Source organism: Manacus candei, unplaced genomic scaffold (assembly GCF_025592945.1).
Source record: "Manacus candei isolate 608988 ecotype Guabito, Panama unplaced genomic scaffold, ASM2559294v1 h1tg000017l, whole genome shotgun sequence".
Lineage (NCBI taxonomy): Eukaryota > Metazoa > Chordata > Aves > Passeriformes > Pipridae > Manacus > Manacus candei.
In genome coordinates, this window is record NW_026138065.1 from 12,476,098 (window position 1) to 12,503,031 (window position 26,934).

The 26,934-nt window shown below is 41.0% G+C and overlaps 1 protein-coding gene across 1 annotated transcript in view; it reads left to right on the forward strand.

The window, feature by feature from the left end:
• The first annotated feature begins 3,898 nt into the window (after window positions 1-3,898).
• Window positions 3,899-26,934, forward strand: part of GLP1R (glucagon like peptide 1 receptor) — a 90,076-nt gene continuing 67,040 nt past the window's right edge. The window contains exon 1 of the mRNA XM_051783450.1: window positions 3,899-4,047. Within this exon, the coding sequence (XP_051639410.1) occupies window positions 3,976-4,047 (72 nt within the window). The 5' untranslated portion in view covers window positions 3,899-3,975. The remainder of the gene's footprint in view (window positions 4,048-26,934) is intronic.

The following is a 26,934-nucleotide window of genomic DNA, read 5'->3' on the forward strand; positions in this document are numbered from 1 at the left end:
TCATCTTAGATAAACTTTTATTTCAGTTAAGTAGGTATCAATATGAATTACAATTCTCCAAACACCATTTAAATTCAATGATTCAACACTAACATTCTTCCGCTTCCTTTCCTAAGCACATATTTCAAATGTCTGAGGGATTTGTTTGAACAACTTCATAGGTGCTAGTCCTCAGCTCAGACACCTTAGCTTCTATTGAGCTTGGAAAGATCTTTACTGACAGTTCCTCTTGGGTTTGTAAAGAAAAAAAGGAGCCAAACCATATTCACTGCTGCAGCACACTACAGGTACAAAACACAAGAGCAAATGGTTAACACACTTTCAGGCACATGGGCAACACTTGCACAACCCCTGTACAGGGCAGCCACTCCGTCCAGTTTTCATATAAATCCTGAGACTCAGTAAAATTCTCCAAATCTCAGCAGCTGTGTACCCTGCAACTTTAGATACACATGTACAAAATAGAAAGGAATAAAATTTAACTAAGAGTTGAGATCTATTTGCACTGAGGTTGTTTCCGAGAGTTGTATGTCTCCGTCCCAAAAAAAGTTGCTATAAAAGAGGATGTTTATAGAAGATAGTAGCTATTGGTCACAGAGAAGCACAAAGTGGGTGACTTGCAGTGCAAACTGACAACATTCCTTATGATACTGCCTATGGCAGCTTAGGAAAATGTCTGTTACCCAGTAAATGTCAAAGAGGAAACATGCAGTTTCTCCACAACAGATTTTTCTCTTTAGAAAATTTCAGAGACAAAGCATTCAGTCTCTCATGGGACAGGGTGTTACTTGCTGCGTATAAGAGTCCAGTGGTGACAATTTTTAGGTAGCAGAGCACCTGAACCCTTGTGAAGGTTTTGTCACTTGCCTGCAGAAACCTCCCATGGCAAGTGACTGGTTATGCAGCCTCCACAGAAAGGGATTATCAGGGGAGATTAGTAAAAGAGACACTGAGCTTTTTTCAAAATGCAGTTTTGCCCTCTATGAAAAGTAAACGGCATTAATAATGCTTATTGGTTATAGGTATACAATAATGCCTGTGTTGCAGTGTAACTGCAAGGCAGCTCCTCCTTAATACATGGGAGCCTCCTTAACACATGAGAGCTGTGGTCCAGCTGGCAGGTAAAGGAACAAGAGAAAAAATTACAAAAGTTCTGCATTTTAAATAGCATCTACAGTCTCAGGTACAGCAAAAGAAGCGCCTGCCTAAAGAAACAAAATTCTGAAGTTGAACAAAGCTTTGTCAACTCATTGCATTTTATTTTTCAAACAGAAAGGACCCCAGCTTCTTTTCAAATTTCAAATTCAAGTTGTGTCATTTTAATGCTGCACTTGGCTATTTTCAAACTGTTCTTTTCTTGCATAAACACTAATGAAATATCAAGTTGAATTTTAGTATAAATAAAATAATGAATAAATATAACAAAAATCTAGCAGACCCAGGTTTGAGAGACAAATTTCAACAGCATTTCCCAAAAAAAAAAATGAATTTATTGAATAAATACCTTTCCATCTCTAGGAAAATGACCTGTCTTTTAATACAGTAATTTAGGTCAAAAGGATTTGCTCAGTCTTCTGAAATTTACTAACAGCTTCTTACTGGGCACAGTGAAGATGTGCATGTTCAGAGTTTACTCCAATCAGTTTTGATTTTTTCCTCCTGTCATGTAGATAACACCAGTGTATTGTTGTGTTAAGAGTATAGAAATCTGGCACGAAAATAAACCCCCTCAGAGATCAGAGAGGCTGGGTGAAGCTGGGCTTAATTTCTGAGTATAGCCAATTTGGCACTGTAAGTCTGATCTCGTTCAATAGGAACTTCCACAAGCACAGATTTCACGAATACTGTTTCAACATGGTAGGTCTGGCCATGTTCACTGGAACTTGTGCAATCACAGATTCACAACTAGTGTGGTTTAGTGAAGCAACAGAAATACAGATTTGGAATTGCATTTGCTGCAATAGAGCTCCAATAATACTACTATTATGATAACCCAGGTAATAATAATTGTATGCAGAAGCTTGCCAAGAAGGCATCCCTGCTTGGGGGGAGGAACAGGAAAGAAGAGTCTGTCTCCAGGGTCTGTCTCCCAGGTCCTTTTGGGTCTTCCCCCTAACTAGGTGATATTTCTACCCTGCTTAGTACAGTCTCATACTTTCCCTCCTGCTTATGTATAGCATGATCTAAGGGGAGAATTGAGTAATACAGTCATATATGTGGTAGCATGTACTTCATTGAGCTTATTAGCATATACTGAGTTTTCATTTTAACATTTAAGTGCACCTTAATTAGGAAAGTTTCTCTTTTGGCCATGGCGTCCTTCAACATTCTGGTAATATGACTTTGTTCTGTCCTGTGCTGTTTGTCTAAAAAGGATCATCCACAGGACTTCCTCCTTCAGCCAGCTCATCCTCTCTTGACATCAGCCACGCAGACCACCTCCCACAAAGATAACTTAGAGGGTACACAGTGTAGGCTGCAGGTAGTAAGCCTTAACTCTTGCCTGGTTCCTTGGTCATTATCCCATGTTATGATGTCATCATCCCTGAAGAGTTACTTTGATTATTTCTGAAAAACAGAATTATTTCAAAGTAAAACCTCTGCTTCCAACCTGACATGTGTCACCCTTGTAGCCCTGATAAGGCTTTTCAAGGGAGAGGTGAGCATACTAAGGTCTTGCAAAAGCAGCTGGACCTCTGCTATGCACAGATGCTGGGAGTTGTCTTGGGAGCAGAAGTCCTAATTGAAAAACTTAATTAATAAGCCTGGTGCAGAAACAATAGAGAGCAGTAAAGATTTCCATGTGAAATAGATGTCCCCTGTTAAGGCTGACAGTGCTACCCAGGTGGAAGAGGTCTCTTTCCCTTTACTTAAAGGTGTCCTTCGCCTGGCCTGAAGGTAGTAATAATTTTTTTCCTTCAATCCTTTTTTTTTTACTCTCACTTTAGAAAAGTTGAAAGAAATATCTTTTCAGTCTTCTGTCAACCAAACTACCATGAGAAATTCTTTCTTCTGGAGTTAGCTGTTGAGATGTAATTGCCCTGGCAATTCACACTCTGGGTAATGTCATGATTTCATGATCTCACGGCATCGACGCTCTGACTAGTTACACTCCCAGCCTGATGCTGTGTTGTATTTGAAATTAATACACATCATTAATATTTAAGCTATTAACTTTTTTATATTCCAGCAGCATCTAACAGACCGATATGAAATATTTTCCCCACTTCCTGGTTCAATTTTGAGCTTTACTTCTAACTCTGATGGCTCTGTATGCTTTCTTCTTCTGGATTCTGGTGTATAATTTCATAAAATATAAGTGATTTAGTGGAAGTTTAGTTTTATGAGTCAGCGCAAAGTGAATAAGTAAGAACAATAATACGAATCTAGCAAAAAGCAGATGCAGAGCTTGGCAAGTAAGTATTCTAAATCCTCCAAATTTACACATTATACTTCTGCCAGGACTGACCTGTGCCCCATCCTCAGCTTAAAAACCAAGCTCTGATCTGACGTGCAGCTCCGCAAATTCATGTTATAAATGGGTAATTGCATTTACTATTATTAAAACCTAATAAAACTCGGACGTCTCGAACAGCACGAAGGTCACCAAGATGCACAAGCGTGAAAAGATTCAGAGTCAAATAAAAGAAAATAAGAAGTTGCGAAGGTGGGGGGATGGCGTCGTCGCGAAGGCGCTTCCTCAGCTTCTTTCTTTCCTTTCCCTTCCCTTCCCCTCGCCGAAACAGCCCTTTGCGCTGCCGACTCCCGACACCCGCCCGCGCCCCGCGGAGCAACCCCCCCCCGGCGGCGGCGGCCGCGGCTCCCCATCCCCGCCGGGCGGCGCCGGGCCGGGCCGGGCCGTACCTGGGCCGGCCCCTCCCCGCCTCCGCCGCCGATACAAAAGCGGCCGCCGTCGCCACCGTGCCCGCAGCGGAGCTTCGCCGGGCCCCCGCGCATGGGGGGGCCGCCCCGGACATGCCCTTCTCGCCGCTCGGCTTCGCTCTCCTGCTGCTGGCGGCCGCGGGAAGGTCCCTCCCGGCGAGGCGGGTGAGTGAGTGAGTGAGTGAGTGCCGCGCTGAGCGGCGGGGGCGCCGGCCCCCTGCCCCTGCCCGGGGGTGCTGCCCCTGCCCCGCTCTGCCCGGCCCGGAGCCCCGGGGCGATCCCGCGCCCCCTGTCGGTGCTGGGCCGGGGGCTGCGCTCCGCCCCGGGGAGCGGAACGCGGGAGCGGCGGGAGGGCTGCGGGACGTGGCCGCGGGTCCGGGCGCACCTGGAAGAGAAGTGGGAAGTTTAAACGCGTTACTTTTTGGGTTCTCGCGCCAACAGCTGCGGCACAACGAGCGGCCGCTGGAGCGCGGGGACTTCTCCGCGCGTGGGTCCCTGCGCGGGTCCCGCGCCCGTCGTGCGCGCCCCCGCCGGGGGATCGGGGATGGGAGGGAGGCGAGTTTGGGTTTAAGGCGAACGGAGTGAGGAAAGAAGAGGAGATGCTGCTGCTGCGAGGGCATTGCCCTCGAGGTAACGCTCCCCCCGTTACCGACAGGAAATAACACGCGTGTCTGTTTTGTCGAACAAATGTAGTGCCGTGGGAAAACCAGAGCAGGGTCGTGGCGGGCGATTGTAGGGTCGGCTGTGACACAGCGCGAGGCTGGGAAAACAAAATGTAATCTGTGTGAAGAGCAAGGGTTGGCGATGGGGAAGAGGGAGAGAATGAAGGAAGGGGTGATGAACGGAGAAAGCTGACTGCGATTTGGTGGATTGGGGACAGAAAAAAACAAGAGGCTGGTGGGGACGGATGGAGGTTACAGCGTTGGAGGTGGCAGCAGGAGGCTACTGCTATAGGGAGAACAAGGACAGGCTCGAAGTGGAGGTTGTGGGCTCCAGAGGTGAAGGAAAGGACAGTGTAGCTGATGATAAACCAAATGTACTGCCTATGCGGTTCCTTTTCAGTTGCTAAAAGTTTTTGAGGTTACAGATTTACACAGAACAGCACTAAGGATCTGTTTAATACCCAACTAGATCTAAGTCTGTAGGATTGTCTTATGTATTGACTTCTGGGTTGTTTGGTTTTGGTGGTTTTTTTTTGGTGGGTTTGTTTTCCTTGCTATCTACTTCAGGCCCTTAAAGGAGCAACAGGCACAATTTGCATGAGAGAAGATTCTAGTTAGGGAAATCTCTTCATCATGAAGATGATAAGACTGAAATGGGAGCCCAGAGAGGCCCAGAGAGACTCCACCTGGGGAGGTGTTTGGTATTTGACAGGATAAGGCACTGAGCAACCTGAGCTTGTACCACAGAGTAAACTAATGGTAGGGATAGCAATGGTAGAGAATCGAAGTGAAGTACCTTTTCTAGCAAAGAGGTCTCCTTTAGCTGGATGCAGAACTGGGGGCAGGTGAGAAGAAAGAGTCTTCTCTGCCCTCAACACTATGACTTCAATCATGCAATAAAATGTGTACTTTTATAGCCTTTTCTGACACTAGAGGGTCTTATCTGACAACTTCTCTAGAGTAGTGGTGCTTGTTGTATTCTGAGAAACTGTACGAAGTACTCTGCTCAATCCTAACTGTACGAAAGCACGAGATCTTGGCTATCCAGATTCTTTGTTCTAATTCCACTTAGAATAGTGTTAGAGGTAATATTTAAGGTAAACTGAAACCCAGTACTGGGTAGTAAAATCTTGGTTAAAAAACAGTCAGTTGCGAGGTCTTCTGGTTTAAATACACAAGACAGATGTGAGAGGAAGGTAGAATAATTTAATACAGAGTTGGGGGAAGAAGTATTTTATCGGTGCTGTGACTGCTGTTTTACTTTGGCCTTCCCTATCTCTCCCATCAACTCCTCAAAAAAGTGAGAAAGGGAAGAAGAGTAAGCTGAGAATGTTTGTAGAAGGAAGAAAAATTTAAGTCCAGAGTTTTTATCTGAGCTTGTGCTGCTTACATGCCATCATCTTAAATGCAGGGTGACTGGAAATTCCTTAATAAGTGTCTAGATCTTCCTTACAGCATTAAGGATAATAAAATGACTGAGAGCTGGTAGCACATGGCTGCACTGCAGAATCTTACTACTAATGACAAGCCTGTGTCCTTTACCTGCTTGGCCTTGAAGAGCGATGCCCTGATGCTGAGAGAGCTGACACACAGCTGGCCACTGGTTCCCTACCATCCACTTCTCTATTGGATTTGGATTTTGCATCCCGGTTGTCTGTGTAGTACTTAATGCTCAAAGGTTTGATAAGATAATCTTGAAGAAAGTAGTTTAAATGTCAGTGAAGAGCAGAAAGGAGCTGTGCCACAATTCTTAGCTGGAGGTTCTGTTCTTCAGACTACCCTGGTGCTTCTGTTCCAGAGCCTAAATGTGAGTAATACAGGCACCTGAGTGGAAGTGCAGATGAATTCAGTGGAAAGGTTACACATCTTTTGATCTCCTCACCTCTTATTTCTGAAGTGCTCTGGTATGGGAATAGAAGAGCACTCGCATCAATATCAACATTAATTAGAGTGTAAGGGTATGTGGATGTTACAAATAGAAAAGTGACGTGGAAGCTAGTGACTCCTTTCAGAAGCAAGGATGGGGAGTTGAACTACATCTTTATTAATAGGATAAACCCCCTTCATACTTAGGTTGGCTGGAAGTTCGGAGTTACTCCTTTTCTTTCCCAGAAGCTTGCATAAAGCTGTTGCCTGCTCTCTGCAAATCAAAATATGCCAGACCAGTCTCAGCAGCATGTACTGACAGAGGTATAGAAAGTAGTGGAGGAAAGGGTTAACAGACAAGGTCTGACACTGGGCTACCTTGTCTAAGTAATTATTCAAGGATACTTGGCTGGTTTCTAGGTAATGGGCTTCTTTCCCAGGAGTATGGCCAGATTCTTAAAAACTTAATATTTGTAGGCTACTTAAATTCATGACTATATTAGTATGGTGTAAAACTTAAATTAGATGATTGTCCTATTAAGTAATTCAATACAGATTAAATTACTATCCCAAATGACTAAAACCTTTATGTATTCATAAAACAATGTGTTTGTGTGGGTTGTTGTTTGCTTTTACCTTTTTTTTTTTTTTTTTAGAAACAACTGTAATTTTATAAAGCTAGTGACTGTGTTTGCTACAAAGACAGATGGCCTAACATAGCAAATCTGGTTATACAAGCTAAAAAGGAGATACTTACTTGTTATATCCCAAACATAACTACATTGGGGAGGACCAGAGATGGCATATGACATTTTAGGCTTAAGGAGCCTAGGACAAGAGCATGTAGTGACAGGACAAGGGGATTGGTTCCAAACCGAAAGAGGATAGGATATTAGGGAAATGTGAGTGCGGTGAGGCACTGGGACAGGTTGCTCAGAGAAGCTGTGGATGCCCCATCCCTGGCAGTGTTCAAAACCAGATTGGATGGAGCTCGGAGCAACCTGGTGTAGTGTGTGGCATCCCTGCCCATGGCAGAGGGTTTGGAATTAAATCATCTTTAAGGTCTCTTCCAACCCAGGCCAAAGGAATGGACTGTATTTCACCCAGCAAAATTACTTGGCCCTTGGCATTGTTTTAAAGCTCTGATATCTTTTCCAGGAAAGTTTAAGTTTATGAAGCAGCTCTTAAATTCTGCCACCTTCCCCATAATTCTCTTGCCATTACTGCATCAGCACCACTCCACATGCACCATCCTGCCTCCTGCCCAGACTAGGCAGCAATCTGAAAGAGTTTGGACAAAAGTATTTGAGGTAGAGTGCAGGTAGATGCATCTGGGCACGGAAGGACATGTTTCATGGCTGTACAAGTGCATGTAGCTGTCTTCTGTGAGAAGAAAACTTGTATTCTCAAAGTGATGGAAGTGATAGAGCTTTGCAAAACTAAAACTCCTGCCCTCCAAAAGTTGTAGCTCTATAGCTGGGATAAAGTTTAGTGAAACTGGGCCTGATATACAAAGCATAAACAGTTGTCTGCTGGCTGTCAAACAGATTTTTAAAGGTATTGTATCATATCCTGTTTCTGTTAGTCTGTCAGACTAAATAGGGCTTTAATTTGCTGCATTGATTGATTGCCAGTTACTTGAGAGGACACACCAGGAGGAGCTGTTATCTCTGAAATCACAGGGCCTTCACTAGTTTATAACTTGGAAAAGTCCTTTTCAAAACTGATTGTTTCCTTCTGTGATGCTGTAGGGAAATGAAAGCTGTTATGTTTTTGTTTGGCTTCTTTCAATAAAGGCTTTTGTGTTTCTTTCTCTGTGGTAAACCAGTGTAGGTACTGCCGCCAAGGCTGACTGCTGACGTTTCCTTGGTGCAGTACATCAGTTCTATTAGTTTGTGTCTTAACAAAAGTAAGTGTACACAATTGCAGGGATGTCTCTGTTTCTGGAAAAAAAGTCGTCAGCTCAATAGATAAGAGACCTTTTATTTAAGCTCTACAATATTGTTTTCTTGTGAGCCTGAATTAAAATATCAGACAGGAACTCCTTTAAATAAATAAATCTTCCTAACCTAGCTACCAAAAAAAAAAAAGTTACCAAGTTTATTGCTTCTATCCAATGCTTCCCATTAGAAGAGGAATAGGGAAAACAGTAGCTAGGGTTCTCTAGCTTGTCAAATGGAAGGTAACCCCTTCAAATGTCATAGTTTTATATGCAGCAACTTATAACGGGTGAAGAAAGTTTGCTATTGGTGGCTGAATACTGCTCTTTGATGCCTCTTTTTTTTTCAGTGTTGGAATTTGGTATTTATAAATTTCAACCACACTGGCCTGTGACTGCTGCATTGTGGTGATCCTTTGGGGTGAATGTTTATGAAATGCATGTTGATCTTCGTAGGCATGAGCAGAATCTCCAGGCAAAGTTGCAGCATCATCATAATCTGTGGTTTGTAAGCACAGAAATGGAACCCCCACCTCTTCCACTGCTGGAGGAAAGTAGATGACTGTACTCTTAACTGCTATGGATATGGATCCATGCAAGGAAGAACTCCCTGCAGTTTTACTGGGACTTCAGTAAGCCTGCCAGTGTTTCTGGGGTACAGTGTGGCACATCTTTGTGGAGAATGAGTGGATTTGCACCAGTTGTCTTCCTCTTAATCTCTATGGTTTTACTGTCTTAAAGAGACAAGCAACTCCCACTGCCCTCTGATGCTTGTGAATGAATCAACACAGTGATAACATAAACAGCTCTTTCACAAATGCTTACATGAAACCTTGTGAGCAGCCCCCGCAGGGGGTTCAAGTATGTCTTCTTAAATACTGCAGTTATGTATAGAAAAGACATGGGCTTAATTTAATCGAATGAACAATTGAAAAAAATGGTAACTGGGTAGGGGAAATTGTAGTTTTTATACATGTGGAAAAGAATAGTTCCTTCAGTTGGTCATTTTACTGACTACATTTTATTGCTGTTTCACCATAATTGATTGTTAATGGATTGCTGCCTTATTGCAGTCTGGTATTGACTGCTATTTTTCTTGAAATTGATTGCGTTTCATTGTTAGTTCACCCTCTCACCATCTTTTTCCTCAATTGTTTTATGCTGGCATTTCCAATTACTGTATTTTTGTCTTATGCTCGTCTGTCCCTTGAGCTCATCTGCATTCACCTGTTCTGATCGTGCCTTGTCCTGCTTGCTCACATGCCCTGCTAGTCTTGCAGTGCCTTCTTTGCCTTCAGGACAATTTTTGAAACTTGCATTCTAGTCTTGAAGTGTGGTTTTAGCTGTTTGTTGCTGCCCTTTCCGTTGCTCTGTTGCTGCTCTTTTGTGTTCTCTGCTGCACTGTGGGAGAAGTTTAGGAAAACAAACCTGCTTTCTCATTGTCCTTCTTATATTGTAGTGCCCAAAACTGCACATAATATTCAAGATGAGGCTACCCCAGTGAAGAGTAGAACCGGACAATCACCTCCCTTGACTGACTGGCAATGCTTTGCCTGATGCCCCCAGGACACTGTTGGCCCTCCTGGCTACCAGGGCACTGCTGACTCATATTCAACTTGCCATTGACCAGGATCCCCAGGTCCCTTTCTGCTCCATAGTTAACAGCACTCACTGCTCGTGGTGTTGGCCAACATCTCCTGGATGCAATTCATCCTTATGTATTATTTCATTATGAAAACTGAAATTTTTGTTTGTTTGTTTAAAGCATATTCTAATTGTTTCATTGCAGCTCAACGTTTTTGCAACTAAGTTTCAAAGAGTTTTTCATTTGACCAGACTGAGTCAAATTTTGGACGTCTCATGTCTTTTATCAACTTTTATCAATCTTTCTTGACATCTGAAAGAGCCCTGAGTGTAATTGGACTGCATGACAATATAGAGTGCAATTGGGGAATATAAAATACAGATGACAAGTAGGTGACTTGTCAACTGCAGCAAGGGGGACCCAGTCCTCTAAGAACGTCTTAGAGCAAATAAATCAGAGGATTACCTTATTACCTTGATAGGTGTCAAGACCTGTGACCACCTTAAAAAAAAAAACACACCAAAAAAACAAAAAAAACCAAAACAAAACCAGAAACCCACCCTAAAACAGAACTGAACTTCAAAAGCATTCTAGAACATTTTTTTTTCTTTGATGTTTCCTGTCACTGTATAGGGCATTAGGAGGATAGTAGGTGAGGGGATATGGTATGTCCTTGCAATTGCAGGGATCTTACGACCAAGTCTTTAGTTTTTTTTCAAGATGAGATAGTCAGCTTTTAATGGAGAGAAGAAAGGGTGAAGGGTTTGTGCTGAATTACATGGGGAGACTGTTTCTAACCTAGTTGTTAGATTCAAGGCCATGTATGCAGAATGCATACAAGAAAGCATTTGATGTCTGTGTTAGCAGGAGCCTTGGTGGATGTGGTTAAATCTTGTATTCTGTGCTGCCATTCATCTCTGAAGCCCTATCTCTGGGAAAGGGTTGCAGTCATTAGACTAACCTTCCTCTTGACTTTTGACTAGCACCCTTCTGTGATATTTGGCTCTTTCTTAGCTTTTTGTTGAGTGGAAGATAAATCCTAGGTACAGTGTGCCATGTGTGTTGTCAGCAACACAGCAGATTTTTTTTTTTGCCCCTTCCTGTAAAAGAGTCTAACTCTGAACTTTGGCAGATAAAGTAATTGCAGAAAACTTGTTCCCTTTGGGTGGTGTTTCTGGTCTAGTTTTCTCCTTCTGCAGCTGCCTGAAAGAAATTCTGAAGTATGGAGTTAATGTCACTATTATGCTGCAGTGTGAAAAAGTAGTAATTACTGCCTTGTGAGCCTTCTGGGAGAGACTGACATGGCTGATATCTGCAGGCTTCTATCTTAAGATTAATTTCCTGATATGCACAGACTCCTGGCAATGCAGTAGACTCTTCATAGGTTTTCTTCAAGATGGAAATTGATAACTTTGTTTGCTCCTTTGACATGTCTAGAGTGTTGTACAAAGGCTACTGAAGAGTTGCTGTAATTCATTTTGATATGCGGAAAGGGTTGGGTGTAGAGAAGCATTGCCAAATATCAGATGTCTTTATGCCTGATTGGAGGGGGAAACCAGGAAACTCAAAAATCTTGGTTTATAGGTTAGAGAATGCTGTATTTAAGTACTACTTTATGAAATTACTAATTTACTCATCCCAGTGTGACCTTTGTGTTGTTCAGACTGAGTAAGCACCTTGAAAGCTAGAATAGAGTGTCAGAGCAAAGTACCTGTCAAGTTTGCAAAATACAGAAACCTGTTGCCTTTATGGCTGGCTGTGACTTCTCTACAGACTGATCATTGTGCTGAGATGTTCTGTACATAGAAATCCGAATTTCGTGCCTTTCAAAGAGGATGAGAGACTAGGCATCAGTGCTTGAATTTTTCCCTCTCTCTCAGTATGTGAAAAGTGTGGGGGAAACCCCAACATCTAGGAAGGTAACAGCTTGCCTCATGTGCCCTAGTATCACTAGAGTTACTACTGCTGTTTTGGAAGGAACCGGACCCTGTAAAAACACCTACACTTTCACCTAAGTCACCTCTAAACGTTTTGTGGATATTGGGTTACAAATAAGATTTACAGCTGTGTATCGCTGGATCAATGATGCTCAGTTAGGTCAATCTGCATCTGCCTTCTTCGATCCCATTCCTGCCAAATAAAAATGTTCTGCTGTAAAAAGCTAGTCATGCAGAATGAATGAAGCTTTTAGTTTTTATTCCTTGAAATGGGAAAATTAAACATGTAGTATTTAATCTAAATTATTTGAAATAGCAATTGGTCTTTGCTTTTGTCAGATGCTGTGATGCCCTGTAATATACTGCTCTTTCCGTTACTGTTTCTTAATGAAGACAAATTCATTAAGTGCCATTTGAAATGCATCACTGTAAGAATAACAAAAAGATACCACTCCTTTTAAACTTGGTGGCACTGCAGGCAGAGTACGCTCTGGAAAAAAAGACAAGACATTATGTTCTGTTTACAATGACACTGTGTAGTTATGAATTGCACATCAAGTAAATTAAGATGTGTTTGTAGTGGACCTCTTTCAAAAAGCCCTGAATTCTTAATATGTATGTTTATTATGTTTATATATTAACATGTTCCTTTCTCTAAAGGAAACACAGAGCATCACAGAGATGGCACGGATGGCTTTCAGATATAAAGATGGTGACAAATATCCTGTTTGAACAGTATTTCAGAAAACTAAGTTCCAACACATTTATTGTTGTGATAGATGTGCTTTAAGTCTCCATCTTGGCAATTCTGTTTATTAGTTGAATTGAGCTAAAAGATGACACTGGAAACTTCAAAAACCTGCATTCAGTTGCACTCAGCTTTGCCTCTCTATGGGCATCAAAGGAGCAGCAATTTTATCTTTTAACTAACTTAGTTAAAGGATAAACTTGCATTAGAAGATATCTTTAGAATAATTATTCTATAACTATTTAGAATAATTATTCTGTAACTATTCAGTGTGCTCTGTATTTGTTCATTGCTCTTTGGGGATTAAGACACCTGGTGGTAATGAATGAGGCTATTAAAGCTTTGTAGAATAAAACTGATTTTATTACTAATGAGATGTAATGATAAAGGAATGCCAGTTTAATAGTTTGAACTCTTAACTTAATGGCCTTGCTGCAGGAAACAAAGCTGGAGTTGAAAGCTGCATCCTCTCCCCTTGTTTTTATGTTTAAATAATATTGGTGTCTCAGGGCTGGAACCACAGAATGGCTGAGGTTGGAAGGAACCTCTTGACGTAAACTGGTTCAACCTTCTTGCTCAAGCAGGGCCTCCTAGTTATTTACTCATGTATTTCCTAATCTGTTTGGCTTCTTGCTTCTTAGAGTAAATGAGTGTTGGGACATCCTCTAATGGTTGAAGGAAGCTTTCATCTTGCTGCTCACTCCTGCCTTCTTTTGCCCTCTGCCACTGTTCATCTTTCTTAATTAACTATAAACTGAATTTGCATGTAGTATTTCACCAATCAAAGCTTTTTTCAAGGTGTAAAGGTCCAATAAATCTCCATACAGTAGACTTACAATCAGCTGATTGGACTCAAATAGGCCTTTACATGATCACACCAGCAATTAAACATTGTGAGTAGGGAAATGGGCAAATAATCTCTTCCCCTACATATAATTCTAGAGGAAGCTGTTACAGTTGCAGACTGTTAATTTTCTGTAAAAGAAGCCTTGAGTTAGTGCAGCTTTGATTACTTCTTCTTGGTTTTAGCAAAAGGGTGTAAAATGTGAACAGCATTCTCTTCTTTGGATCTTTATGATGATCTTCCAGGATGCTTTTTCCTTTCCTAGAAGGAAGATAGCAAGGGGCTTGGGTTTTTTTTGTCATTGCTGGTTTGTTTTGAGGGGTGTGTATGGTGTATTGTGGGGAAACTCTTTCAAAACCTGTTCAGGATAAAATGTTTCTTGTTTTCAACAGAAAACAGTAATTTCTGTGGCAGGATGGGTGGGAAGTACCTACTTTCAGCTACAGAAAGCAGTTAGGGCCCTCTTTGAGGCTGGGGCTCTGACTTCTTTACACAGGAAAAAAGAGAAGGTGGGTAACAAGCTGTCTACCTTGTTGGTATAGTAGTCATGGTTAGTCTGAGCAGTCAAGAGAGATGTGCCATCCAAGACAATGGCTGTTGGTGGTGAGGAATCTGGCCAAACTGTAACTTGTGGCTCACTCATAAGCTGTTGTTTGTTAGAGGTTTGTTTTTTTTTTTTGGCTTATATGGTGCCTGCACTTGCAGACAAAGGCTTTCTTCCAGAAATAGCAAATGGAATAGTCAGGTGAGAAAAGAAACAGAAGTGTCTCAAGATCTGTGTTTAAATGTGTCTCTGTGGCCTCCATGCAAGACTGGTGGAACATCTTGTGGCTGATAGATGATGAAAAATGTCCAGGTTTGGGCTTGGGGGGGGGGGTTTGCTTTTTTTCTTTGACTATCTGACACAGAAATATTTAAACTTGCAGACTTTTAATATATTATTCTCTTCATTTTGGAGAGATTGAGTCAGGTGAGTAACATTCCTATGGGTTTATGTTTTAATTTTTGAATAGGGAAATGGTTTACTGTGTTGTCCTCTGCTTTGCATAGAAAGTAGGAGCTGTTGTCACTCTTGCTTTTAATAATAAAATAGGATGACCACATGTGCATGTTGCTGTAATCCATTGAGTAAAAAGACCCCTTCCAAATACCTATTATGGGGAAGGACTGGTAGTGCTTTTTTCTATGTGCACTTAATTCACCAAATCTGTGTGCTTGCATACTAATGTGATGGGTGCCTTGGAAATACCTAATAGCTAAAGAAAGTAGTTTATAAGTATGAAAGTGGAGTATGAATTGCTTTTTATATTGAGCTGGGGTTGAAGGACTGTTTGTCTGAAAATGTTCTCAGTTCCTGTATAATTGATTGCTGGGGGAGGAGGGGCTAGAGCTGCACGGTAGACATCTTCATTGAGACTATTTGTACTGTTAAGCAGTATATTCTTTAGAACCAGTCACTTCATAACAAACTAAGCTGTTGATGCTACACATCCTATTTAGGGAACTTTTAGGCTGTAATATTGAGAGAATGAAGCTAATGTAAACATCATTTATAGTTCATGAGGTTAACTTTCTACTTGCTCAAGCTTTCACTGATTAGTTTCCTTCATATCTGTCTTTTGTATTGCCCCTTACATGTAGAGTTCTGAGGTTCAGCAGCTTGTTTCACAGCCTGGCTTTAATCATTGCTGGGTGGTGTCCCCTGTTTTCTTTGAAAATACTCAACAGTTTTTCTTCAACCAAAAGATTTACAGTCTTCTTTAATCTTGGCTTTGCCATTCAATCTGACTGCTCGGCATAACGCTTAAGTAAAGGTTTAAAGAAGATTCACCTGCTCAAGTAATTAATGAATATGCCTGTACTTAAAGAAGGGGAAGGAGAGAGAGCCTTTACTGACTGATCAAGGAGAAAGTGAATTTCCAGTTAGTGTGCTAGAAAGAACTTGTATAAAAATCTTGAATTCCAAATACTTTCTCTTGTCCCCAAATTACATCTGAGATGCTGATCTTTATGTTGATGCTGCTTTATGGTCTCTGGAGCTTTTTGGTTTGTTTTTAATTTATAGCTGTTCTCCCCTCTTTCGCCTAGTTTTGTCATGCTGGAAATATTTGGAGCAAAATCAGATTCTGGTAAAAACCAGATTTATTACATTGTTCAAAGTATCTGTATCCTGCTCAATGGACAGCTGTGATCAGCACAGAAGAGAAGTATTTTGTGAAAGACAACATGGACAGCAGACTATGTCATTGGGAAAGGAGAAGATAGTTTCATAGCAAATTTGTAACAAGCTTGGAACACTGTCAAGTACAAGATGACAAGCAGCAGACGTGGAAACGTTCAACTTCCACTACCATTGTGATCTAACTCCTTTGCGCTTATTTTGCAATGCTTATCTTTTATTTAGTTTTATGATCCAAACTGGAAAAGAAACTATTTGAACAGTAGGGAATGGAAAGTGTCAGCTTACTTTGGTTTTGACTAAATCGTTTTCTCTTTAACCTTCTTTTCCCTGTCATCTGTCTCTTCCTCCACCCTGGCGCCTTCTTAAGTTTTTGACTATTTCTGGTCCAAGTAATCTGACAAGAGAGATGTTCTGTGGGTTAGTGTCCTTTCCATTAAAAGTTGTGGTAGAAACAAAGCAGACAAGCTGTCCTGTCTGCTGTGTGTTTGTGCGGTTGCCCAAGCTGCTCGTCTAATGGGCTTCTCCAGGGAGCATGTCCCAGCTCTGGCCAGTGTTGTCTTCCTGTCCTCCATGTAGTGAGTTACTGCCTTTTTTGGTTGTGTTGTTTCCTCCCTTGAATTCCATGAAGTGGACGCTTCTGAACAACTCCAGTTAAGACCAAGATTTTTAGGATTTTTATTTCCCCTCCCCCTCCCCAAAAAAGCCCAACATTTGTTTATATAGTGATCAGCCTAGAGAGATTCTGGACTCAGCTGGAGTCTCATGAAGTTGTAGTGATGAGCATTTGTATTTTTTTTCTTTTGAAAAGCTAATGAAAATGTCCTTTTTTTTCTATTTTCCTGCTCCTTTTTTAAACACTGTATAGCTAAATGAGCCTTCATTTTGGAGATAGGAATTGTAAAGGATGTAACTTAAAGAATTTGTGACTTGCTCATTTTAATAGTTGGAGACTGATGAATAAAGGATTTCGTGGAAGATTTGCATGCACAAACACTTACTCGCTGAATCTAAATAAATTTTGGTTGCCGTAAAGGAGGAGGGTGCATCTTACAGTGACCTCAACAGAAGCTGTTCCTGCAAGTTGTTGGAACACAGAATTTTTCGTGTACCTGCCATTTCTAGCCTGGTTTTGGCTATGGACTTTAAGAATATGATCAGAATTGACCTTTCCTTTCTTTTCCACTTAGTACGTTTAATTCTACGTGGATAATAACAATATTTTGCTCACTTGGTAAAATCTTAACTGCAACATATTCTGTGGTGTTTATGTACCATGTCAATCTTAAAGGTCTGTCTGATCTCCTAACTAGTCCTTCATATGGTTTTAAAATTTGTGATTTTATTACTTAATGATGAAGAATAACTTGGTTTATTTTGTGGTTTAGTTTTTATTTTATCTTTTTTGTTATTATTTTTAAGGAGTATTGATGATTGCTTTCAGCCTGTTGAGAGCTAAGTGAAAGCGTAATAAGATGTGGAGAGAGAAGCTGTGTAGTGAGTTTCTTTTAAAATGTGCTCTTCTAACTAAAGTGCAAGAGCATCTCAACAGCTTTGGAGATATTAATCTTAGATTGAGATTTGCTGCGTTTCTGCAAGATATAATGTAAAAATAAATTTGAGTATTATATGTGCGTGTATGTGTAAGAAAGGCGGATAAGACAGCTGAGAAATGTGGGCAGTAATTAAAGTCAGAAAGTGAATAGAGACTATTATTGTTTTATACTGTGGATCCTCTGAAGGTCCTGTGCTTTGAGTCATATTTTCCTTGACTCCACATGCACTCTGTAAGGGGGAGAGAAGAAGACAATAAGAGAGGAAAAAGGCAATGAGACATGTAATGATTATTTTCTATGTGCTTTGGAAGGGGAGTGGGGAGTGTATATGCACATATGCATGTGTGACTGGGGTAATGTTTGAGCAGAAATTTCACATACAGTGGCTTATTTACCTATTTTAAACCTCAATGTTTCAGTGAACTTTCTGCCCTCAAAATCTACACTGAAAAAGAAAAAAAAAGACTTCAGGCAGAAGAGGGACTGTTGTCTGTAGTATAACAGCATGCTACTTTTGGTGGCTGTGAGGAACAGACTTACTTTTTTGGGCAAGGTAGTCAGGCGTGAAAGCTTTTACCAATCTCTAGAAGCAGATATGATCTACAGCCCTGATACTGTAGAATTTCATCTACAGATTTTGGCTTGTTTACCCAATTCATTTCTCCTAATTGAAAAAGCAGGAAAAAAATGTAAGTTACCATCTTCAGCTGTAAAACTGAAAGAGTGAAAATTACGTGAAAAGAAAATATTATCATATAAAAGCACAAATACTTGTAACTCTGAGGTGATAGTGATGCTGATAGTGTCCCCAGTACCTCCAGCTGTGTAGTTGTCTTCTGTAATAACTTAAACCATTCTTGTAAGAAATTGAAGGGCTGGCTAAAATAACTCCCGCAATTATATATAACAAAAAGGTAAGGAAGCTGGTGGCAACAAGTACAAACCAACCGTTTAAAAAATACTAATGAAGGTTAAAGTATCTGACAAGTCTGTGGCTCTGGGCCAAGGACAACTGGCTCCTTTGTCAGAAACCAATTCATTCATAATGGTGGTGGGGTGGAGGAGCCTGGACTCTCCTTTGCTGCTGTTCAGTACCATGCTAACACTCTGCTCTAGAGCTCTGCAATCTATGAAAAATTCAATTTGTGTTTGCTTTCACTAGTTACTATTAGCTGTTTAATCTGAGACTCATCCAACAGTGTTGTGAAAAAACTGAAAAATTATCTAACTTCATAAATATTAACCAACTTGTTATCTAAGGAAAATTCAGTCAGGTATAATGTAATTATGTAATTTCTATCTTATTAATTAAAACTATTGTGCCATACTTCATGTTTTGCAAGGTTGTTGCTTTTAAGGAAAGTTATTTGCTTGGGAATTTCAACTCAGACCAGTAATAAGTGGAGAATTCAATAGTGAGGGTGATCAACCACAGTAGCAGCTTACCTAAGGTTGCAGTGGATTCTCCGTCACTTGGATTCTTCAAGTTCAAGATTAGAACTGTTTCTGAATGGTATCTTCTGGTTAAGCTAGTGTGTGTGAGAGATGGGGCAGTTGCTGTGAGGTTCTAGAAGGCGCTAGGGGGGGAATCGATGGCTTTGTTATCAAGGTCACTATGGTTGCAAAAGGTGAAAAATCACGACCTGCACAGTGGGAGCGCAGATGAAGAAAACTTAAAGGCTATTTCTCCAGTTGCTGAAGTCCTCAAATCTTTGCTTCTTTGAGTAATACGTTCAACTCCTAGCTTAACATTTTTATACAGATAGTTCATTTTATATGCTATGAGGACTTTACTTCAGGCTCCTCTTACTTCTAATGTGGTGGATAATTAAGATTATTCTTATACCTTGCTGTGAACTGTGCTGCATTTGTCTCTGCTTCACAGCAACTCTTATTCTCTCAAACATTTTTTTTTCCCATTTAATTTTTCTTTGGAGAGTTTGGTTGTCTGCCTTACAGTGTTGATGTTATGAGTGCTTATGGTGGCATAAGGAGAAGAGGGGAGTGAAATGTGGGGGAGAAAAATCACCTTTCTCTAGGGACAGATAAACCACTGCTTTCAACAGTAGTGCTGGTTTATGCTGCTTTAAATGCAAATAGTTACACTGTAAGATGACTCAGTGCTCCAGAAGATGAACATCCTAAAGATGAACTAAGATGTAAAACATAAGTCCTTTGCAGAGCAGGTTAACTCTGCAGATTTTTCCTCTGAAAAGGGAACATGTCAAGACTCTGCTACTTAAGTTCCTGTGTTTTTTCTCTAGCATCTTCTCTGTGAATCTATTCTGTTCCTACAAGTGTTGCTTGATTTAAAGTAAATGTCAGAAAGGGAAATATGTAGCTGTGAAACTACTAACATGGAATGAGTTTAATTCCTTTAAGTGACCTATCCATTCTCAGCTTTATTACTGCATGGTCATTGCTTCCTTCAGTGCTTTTTAAATTGGAGCTGAGGGAGGGGAAGCTTTGTGCGCAACTTGAACTTGACTTTCCTCAAAATGAATAATTTAGGGACTTGACTGGAGAAGCAGCTCTCTCTTCCATGTTTCCATTTGTCTAGCCTAGGCAGCTTACTTGAAGCTCTCTGCATGTTTTTCTTTGCTTGGCTTATGAAGTTCTTTCTCCCTTGGGCTTTATCCTCTTTCTTGCTTTCTGAAAACCAGTGTACTTGCTTTGTGAACAGCAATCTTGCTCTTGCTCAGTTTCCCCTTTCTTTTGAAGGTGCCACTAAGGAAGAGTGGGGAAAAGTGGAAGCCCCCTCAGCTTTAACATCAACACAATCACATTTCAATTCTGTAGCTTAAACCACAAACCGCTTTAGCTACAAATACCTCTGTGAGAGTATGGAAAGGAAAGAAGGGCTGAGGAGGAGGCAGGCTGATTTCTGTGGAGAATTATGACTGTCTTTCAGACTGGCTGTTGCCATAGCAGACCTGCAGGGCTGAAGGCTGTGCTACCTGACTGAAGTAAAGAAGTAGGATCCAGTCCTGGAGCTGGTATGGATTCTGAATGAAGAAAATAAACAGATTTTCCACATAGTGGAAAATGATGTTGTGAGATTCCAGTGATGAAGATCAAAGCCTGCTAAAAGTGGCCTGAGGATGGGGTAGGGATAAACTTTTGGAAAAGTAGAAGTTAAATCTTGCATTTGAGTTCCTCTCTTTTGCTACTATTTGGGGGCAGAAGCATGGTAGCATGTGGGATTGCCTTGCAGAACTAATGCAGATCCTTTGTTACTGATTCAACTTCTGCAGTCAGTGCCAGGATCTCTGGGCACAAGGGGGACTAACTATTTGAATATTATGTATGCAAAGTTAATGCAGCAGAAGTAAGAATGTAAAGGTATGGGGAGAACAGTGAGCTGCTGTGAACATGATCCTGAAATGGGTTGGAAGTTGCTCACTCATTTTATTTCTTACCTAATTAAAATAATTGGAGAGAGAATTGGGGAAAATTACTAGTTTGTGTGTTTGAGAGACTTGCAGAGTGGAATGTCTGATAAAATGACCCAATATTGACTACAGAAAGAAAGGATTGAGGATTGTTTTTTATTAAAACTCTTACGCTACAAAATCTCTAAGCTCAAGGAAATGGTATACTAAAGCAAGGTCTCAGGATTAAGCATACAGAAGGATTTTTAATTTTACTACTGTCTGATCTACACATGCTAGTGTTGTGTACTAATTATTATCATCTCTTTGAGGAACTAGAAGACAGAAAACTCCCATGGTCTGCATGGTTTTGGTCATCCATTTGCTTGCTGTCACACTTGGTGTCTCATATTTTCACTCTGCTGCGTTTCTGAAATGTAGGAACTATGGCCATCTTCTTGAAAGAGGCATTGGAGTAGATTAATTCAGATTTGAAGAAAAAACTGATCTGATTCTTTTAGTGATAGTGTGGTTCATAAGTTGCTTTGCAATCCTAGAGTAAACGAAGTCTGTGATTCAACTTGACTTGCCTCTATGTCCGTAGTCGGCTTCTCTGGCTGAGAAGGACTGCATTTGTGTGTCCAGCAACTAAATGGCTTCTGCTTGATTGTAATTTTAAATATTGTAGAAGATGATGATGACTGTCCTCAGAAAATGAGAAATCAGAAAATTTAGGTTTCAGTTTTGAGCTGGTTTATTTCTGCCTTCAAGAAAGCTGATTTGGCCTCTGCAAATAAAAGCTAATGTAGAACTGTGCAGAAGTGAAAGCAAACACTGTAGTGCATTCATATCTGCTGTTGACTCTTGTGCCATCACTTCTGGATAAAGATGATCATGCAGCCTTAGCTACCAAGACCTCACAAATACAGCAGGCTGTTGTCAAGTTAAGATGATGCTTTAAAGAACCTTTCTGCTGAGAGGCTTTCAGGAGCATAGCCAAAAAACAAACAAAAAACCCCCAAACCAAACAACAACAAAAAAAACCCACCAGGGAACTAACTCTTCTGTTTTAAAAGAAGGAAAAGGACAGGAAGGACATGAGTGGTGGGATGGTGGTGGGAATGCAAGTTCCATGTTTGGGTAGCCTCTGGAGGTGGTAATGTCATCTGACCCACTCTGCCTGAGAAAACAGCTCTGAGGATGCTGCTACTGATTGTGGTGCCAGATTTTTTTTTTCTAGCTTGTACTCTCTGATTTTGATGTCAAGAAACTACAAGATCTTCTCCCAAAACTTTGGATAGAATAATATGATCATTCAATGTAAGTTTAACTTCAGGCATGCTGATTTTGTCCTTTTTTGTCAACCTGTGTTACCTTGGTGTTTCACACGATCAGACTGCAGTCCCTGGATAGCATCTCGATATACCATTTTCATTTGTCTTACTACTTTTTTTTGTTAATTTAAATGTTTCTCCATGTAAGACTGTAGTCTTTATGCAACATTGTTCCTGTCTTGGTTTTGACAAATCAAGTGGAGTATAACACTTGGCAGGCTTCTGGGTTGAATGCTGGAAAGTATAAGATTATATGCAGGCTGTAAAACACCACACTGCATCCGACCACGTAAATGTGAACTCTACTATATATATGATACAATACTGCAAGGATAGTGTTTTAGAGGTTCTGTCCTGTCATTGTGTAATGCCGAGGTGTACCTCTGCATGTACCTCCAAATCCTTTTATTTAGGATTTGGAAGGCAAACAGATGATGTCTGGAGAATGAGCTTCGCTGGCGGAACTTCTCTTGTATGCTCTGTTCTCAAATGTGTCGTAATTGTTGATGGAAACACTGGCAGTTTGCAAAGGTGCTACATATGACTGCCTTGGCAGGGACAAGGCAATATGGCAGATAATGGGACAGTGGACCTTGAGCTGCTGAGGGAGTTAATTTGCATTTGTTAAAACCAAAATAAACTACTGCCCTCAACTAGAACTGCAAAAGCAATACAGATTTGATTGCATTCTTCCCTAGCAATCTCTAAACGATAGTAGATGCAGAACCCATGAAATTGTATACTGAAGTTTTGAGGTTTGTGTGTGATGGTGTTTTTTAAATAGCTTTGTGGTGATTGCTTTTCTATCAAATAAATTTTTTAACTGGAGAACTAAGTTTGTTTACAAATTAAAGTGTAAATGGGAGTGCATTCAAGGTTTGTGAAGGTTAATGTATGTGATTTATTTGTTCGTTTTTTTCTTGTTGTTGAGCTTATTGCAGGGATTGCAGTGATGGGGTAACAAACTGGTTAAGTTGCTACAGGATTTGTGAGCTCTCTGCACCTTGCACTGCAGCTCTTTAAGAAGAACAACTGTTAAATAGTCATTTCAGAAACTGGGGGGAGCTTAACTCCCTTGGGTTGTTTTGGTATGGAAAGTGAAAAGATTTAGAGTTTTTTCTGCCTAGTGAAAATACAGGTTGTTTACAATGAAATGTTGCTCATTCAGTCCCTCAGGTTGTGGTGAAGATTACTTTTTGATTTTTTTTTTGTGAAAAAAAAAATTTTTTTTAACTTGGAAACTTGAATGTTGCAATTCCATGGCTCTGTGGAACTGCCGGCTCAGTCTGCCCCTCTGCTCAGCCAGCTCTGGGACTGGACAATTGCTGGCTGGTGCAGAGAAACCAGTCAGTTATAAGCATAAAATAAAGATCCTTTTAAATGTGCTTGGCTCAATATGTCCTCAAGAACCAGCTTGACTAATTGCATTTTAAACCTCAGAAAGAGGAGCCAGAAGTCCAGCTTTGACAGATGTTCTTTGCTTTGTTTTGCTTCAGCAGCTCAGAGATGATGATAAGTCAGTTGCCCAAATGTAGGCATCTAGTGCTGCTCAAAACTTCTCAGTATTCAAGACCCTATATGGGACCAATGGGTATGATGCAGGATCTAGGGGAATCCTTCACCTCTCTGTAGCTGTGGCAGGAGACAAAACACAGAATTTGTCTGTGCTGAGGGGAAGTGTAGGTACCTGTGATTAGGCATCTGAATTCCACCCTCAATCTCCTTTGCTTTTTCAGCCCTATAGATCCCTCACTGCTCCTCTACTCCATTTGATAGTACATGATTACAATGTCCCATGGGTCTGTACTGGGACCAAGTACTCTTAAATATCTTTATTAATAGACATAGACAGTGGAATTGAATGCACCCTTGGCAAACCCTTGCAAGTTTGCAGGTGATGCTAAGCTGAGTGGTACAGTTGATTCAGTGGAGGGGAGGAGTGCCACCCAGAGGAACCTCAACAGGCTTGAGAAGTGAGCCTGTGTGAACTTCGTGAAGTACAATGGGATTGAGTGCAAGGTCTGACACCTGAATCAGGGGAATCATCAGTATCAGTACAGGCTGGGTGAAGCATAGATCAGGAGCAGCCTTGCAGATAAGGACTTAGGGGTTCTAGTGGATGGAAGACTGGATATGAGCTGACAGTGTGCACTTGCAGCCCAGAAACCAACCGTATCCTGGGCTGCATTAAAGGCAGAATGGTCAGCAGGTTGAGCGAGGTGATTCTGCCCCCTACTCTGTTCTCATGAGAGCCCACCATCCAACTCTGGGGCCCGCAGTACAAGGAAGAAACGAACCTGTTAGACTGGGTCTGGAAGAGCGCTGTGAAAGTAACCTGAGAGCTGGATGACCTCTCCTGCAAAGAAAGGCTGAGAGCACTCAGATGCAGTTCAGCCTAGAGGAGAGAAGGCTCTGGAGAGACCTTATTGTGACCCTTCAGTAATTGAAGGAGACATAAGAAAGGTGGAGAGAGACTTTTTACCAGGCCTCGTAGTGTAATAGAACAAGGGGTAATGGCTTTAAACTTAAGGAAGGCAGAATTATATTAGATAGAAGGAAGAAACTATTTGGTATGAGAATTAGTATGGCAGTGGTGAGCCATACTAAGGTGAGTGAGGTTGCTCAGAGTAGTTGCAGATGTCCATCCCCAGAAGTGTTCAAAACTGAGTTAGATGAGGCTGTGAGCAATCTGATCTAAGTAAAAGATGTCTCTGCCCACAGCAGTGGTATTAGAACTAGATAATTCTTAGAAGTCTTTTCCAACTCAAACCATTCAATGATTCTATATTATTACAACATTTTTAGTGAAATGCTGAGTTTCTGTTCTAATAGCATAGGCCATATTTTGTTGCTAGATGTGTAGTGCTCTTCTCATCTTCAGCTTTTTAGCTTTCCCTGCTCCCACAATGTTCCTGAACTTTGCCTTTGTTCCTTCCATAATGTTTCTAGAGCTATGCCTTGCTTATCTGCCTAAAAAGGCGTTTAAGCTATTCTGTTCTTTTGCTTGCTCTGTTATATGACTACATCAATAAAAGTCCTCTTCTAAAGAGCACTTCACAAAGTGTATGTCTAGATTTGCAATGCACAGTAAAATCTGCTTGTATGATAACGTAATTCTCATGAGTGCTGCACTCTGTCTCCCATTAAAATTGTTGGATTCTGATCTTCTCTCCAAGAGTTTGTGAGCTATAGTTGCTTTTGAATTTTGCTGGTTTTTTTTTTGTTTGTTTGTTTGTTTGTTTTTCTGTGCCTCTGTGTAGTTGCTTGTAGTTTCTTCTGGCATTTTTGAGTGACTCATGTAATACATCCTTGACAGGAACACTTACCAGAACAGATGAAAGACACTGTAATGAAAATAACATTTTCTGGTAACAACAGCTGCCAATCTAAATGTGTATCTGCTTCAACTGTAAGCATAAGGATTCATGAGTCCTACAGTCATCAAAGAGGAAACATCTTTCTGGGCTGGGAGAGTCCTTCATGGGACAGAAAAACTCTGCAGGTTCTTGTCCCAGGTCTGTCCACCACTGAACACAGAAACATTAGAACCTTGTACCCCATGAACACAGGTTTGCACCACATTTTCAGACTATCTTACTTGACTACAGGAGTTTGATTTTATTTATTTATGTCTCTAAAAGATAATGCTAAATTCTGTAGTATGCTGAAATATTAGGCTTTACTTTATTCCCTTCATTTTGGGACTGTATACCATGCAAGTTGATTTATATCTTAAAAATGCTTGCTTTGACATCTGTCTCTGAATGCCGAATACTTTGTCTTGATCCAGAAAATTATAGGGGCCAAAGGAAATTTTTCTCGTTGAAATGCACCTTGGAAAAACAAAAATTTCAGTGTTCGGAAAACTGGTTATTTTCAAAGCACCAATGAAGGATCCCAGGACAGAGCTGGAGCGTTTGGCCCTGGAGTGGAAACCCTTGTGGTCACAGCTGAATTCTCCTGCCTGCTCAGACAGTTTACATATTTGGAATGATTTTTGAAGCAGTAAGTCAGCTGAAGTGGAGCTGCCTGCGCAGAAGTACTGAGAAACAGGAATGTGCCTTAAATCAGTTTTGAGTTTGTTCTTTAAAATGCCTTATCTGAGACTCTGGGGAGAAACATTCTGCGTTTTCAAACCTTTAGGAGATTCATATGCTTATTCTCTTGTCCTCAATCCAGAAAGAACAGGTTTTAAGAGTGGGGGAGGGGTGATGGCAGTGATAAGTGCCCTGTGCTATTATAGGCTGCCATGGGACTGAGCCCAGCCAAATCTTCCTTTTGAAGCTGTGCAGGTGTGTAGAAGAGAAAGAAAAATGCATGAGGGCAGGCAGGCCAGGATGATGGACCATGTGGTCCAGTGGTTATTTTCAGCTGAGAGAGAGAGGAATGCTGACATTCAGCCTCTGGTTTAAAACAAACAGAAAGAACAACAGCAACAAACACCACCAAAAGAAAAATAGTCAAGAGGAAAGAAATCAAGCTCCACCCAGGTATTTTTATACATACTCTTGTCTTTGACAGCAGTGGTGTTTGCTCTTTCAGGATGCTCTCTAAATTATCTGAAATACTGTTTTGAAGCTGCTCAGGCAGAGGATGAACTGCAATGGGGGGAATACTGTGTGTTTTGGGAAGTTATTGAAAGCCCGATGTTACTGTTCAGTACTGGAAGTCTGCCATCAGTCTGGGCTGAGAGGCTCTGATGAGTGAGGGAGAGGAGTGTCTCTCCTGTGCATTGATCAAATGTAGGTGTCTGATGAGAGCTTGCTCTTGCATCTTTGAGTTCAGAAGGTTGATATCATGAAACTTGAAGCAGTTGCAGAATAGGAGGGTATCTATGCATAGACAGCTGGTGGAACACTGTTCTCAAGCTTTGCCTTTATCAAAGTCCTGAGACTTTTTGTTTATCTTGAAGGATTTATTGTAAAGTACTAGGCTGCTGCAGCCTAAGAGAAAGAACAGCTGGCAGGTGTCATCAGGGAGTTTCTCCCTGAATCTGGTAGCTACTTTGAGGGAGCTCATTTGTTTCCCTAT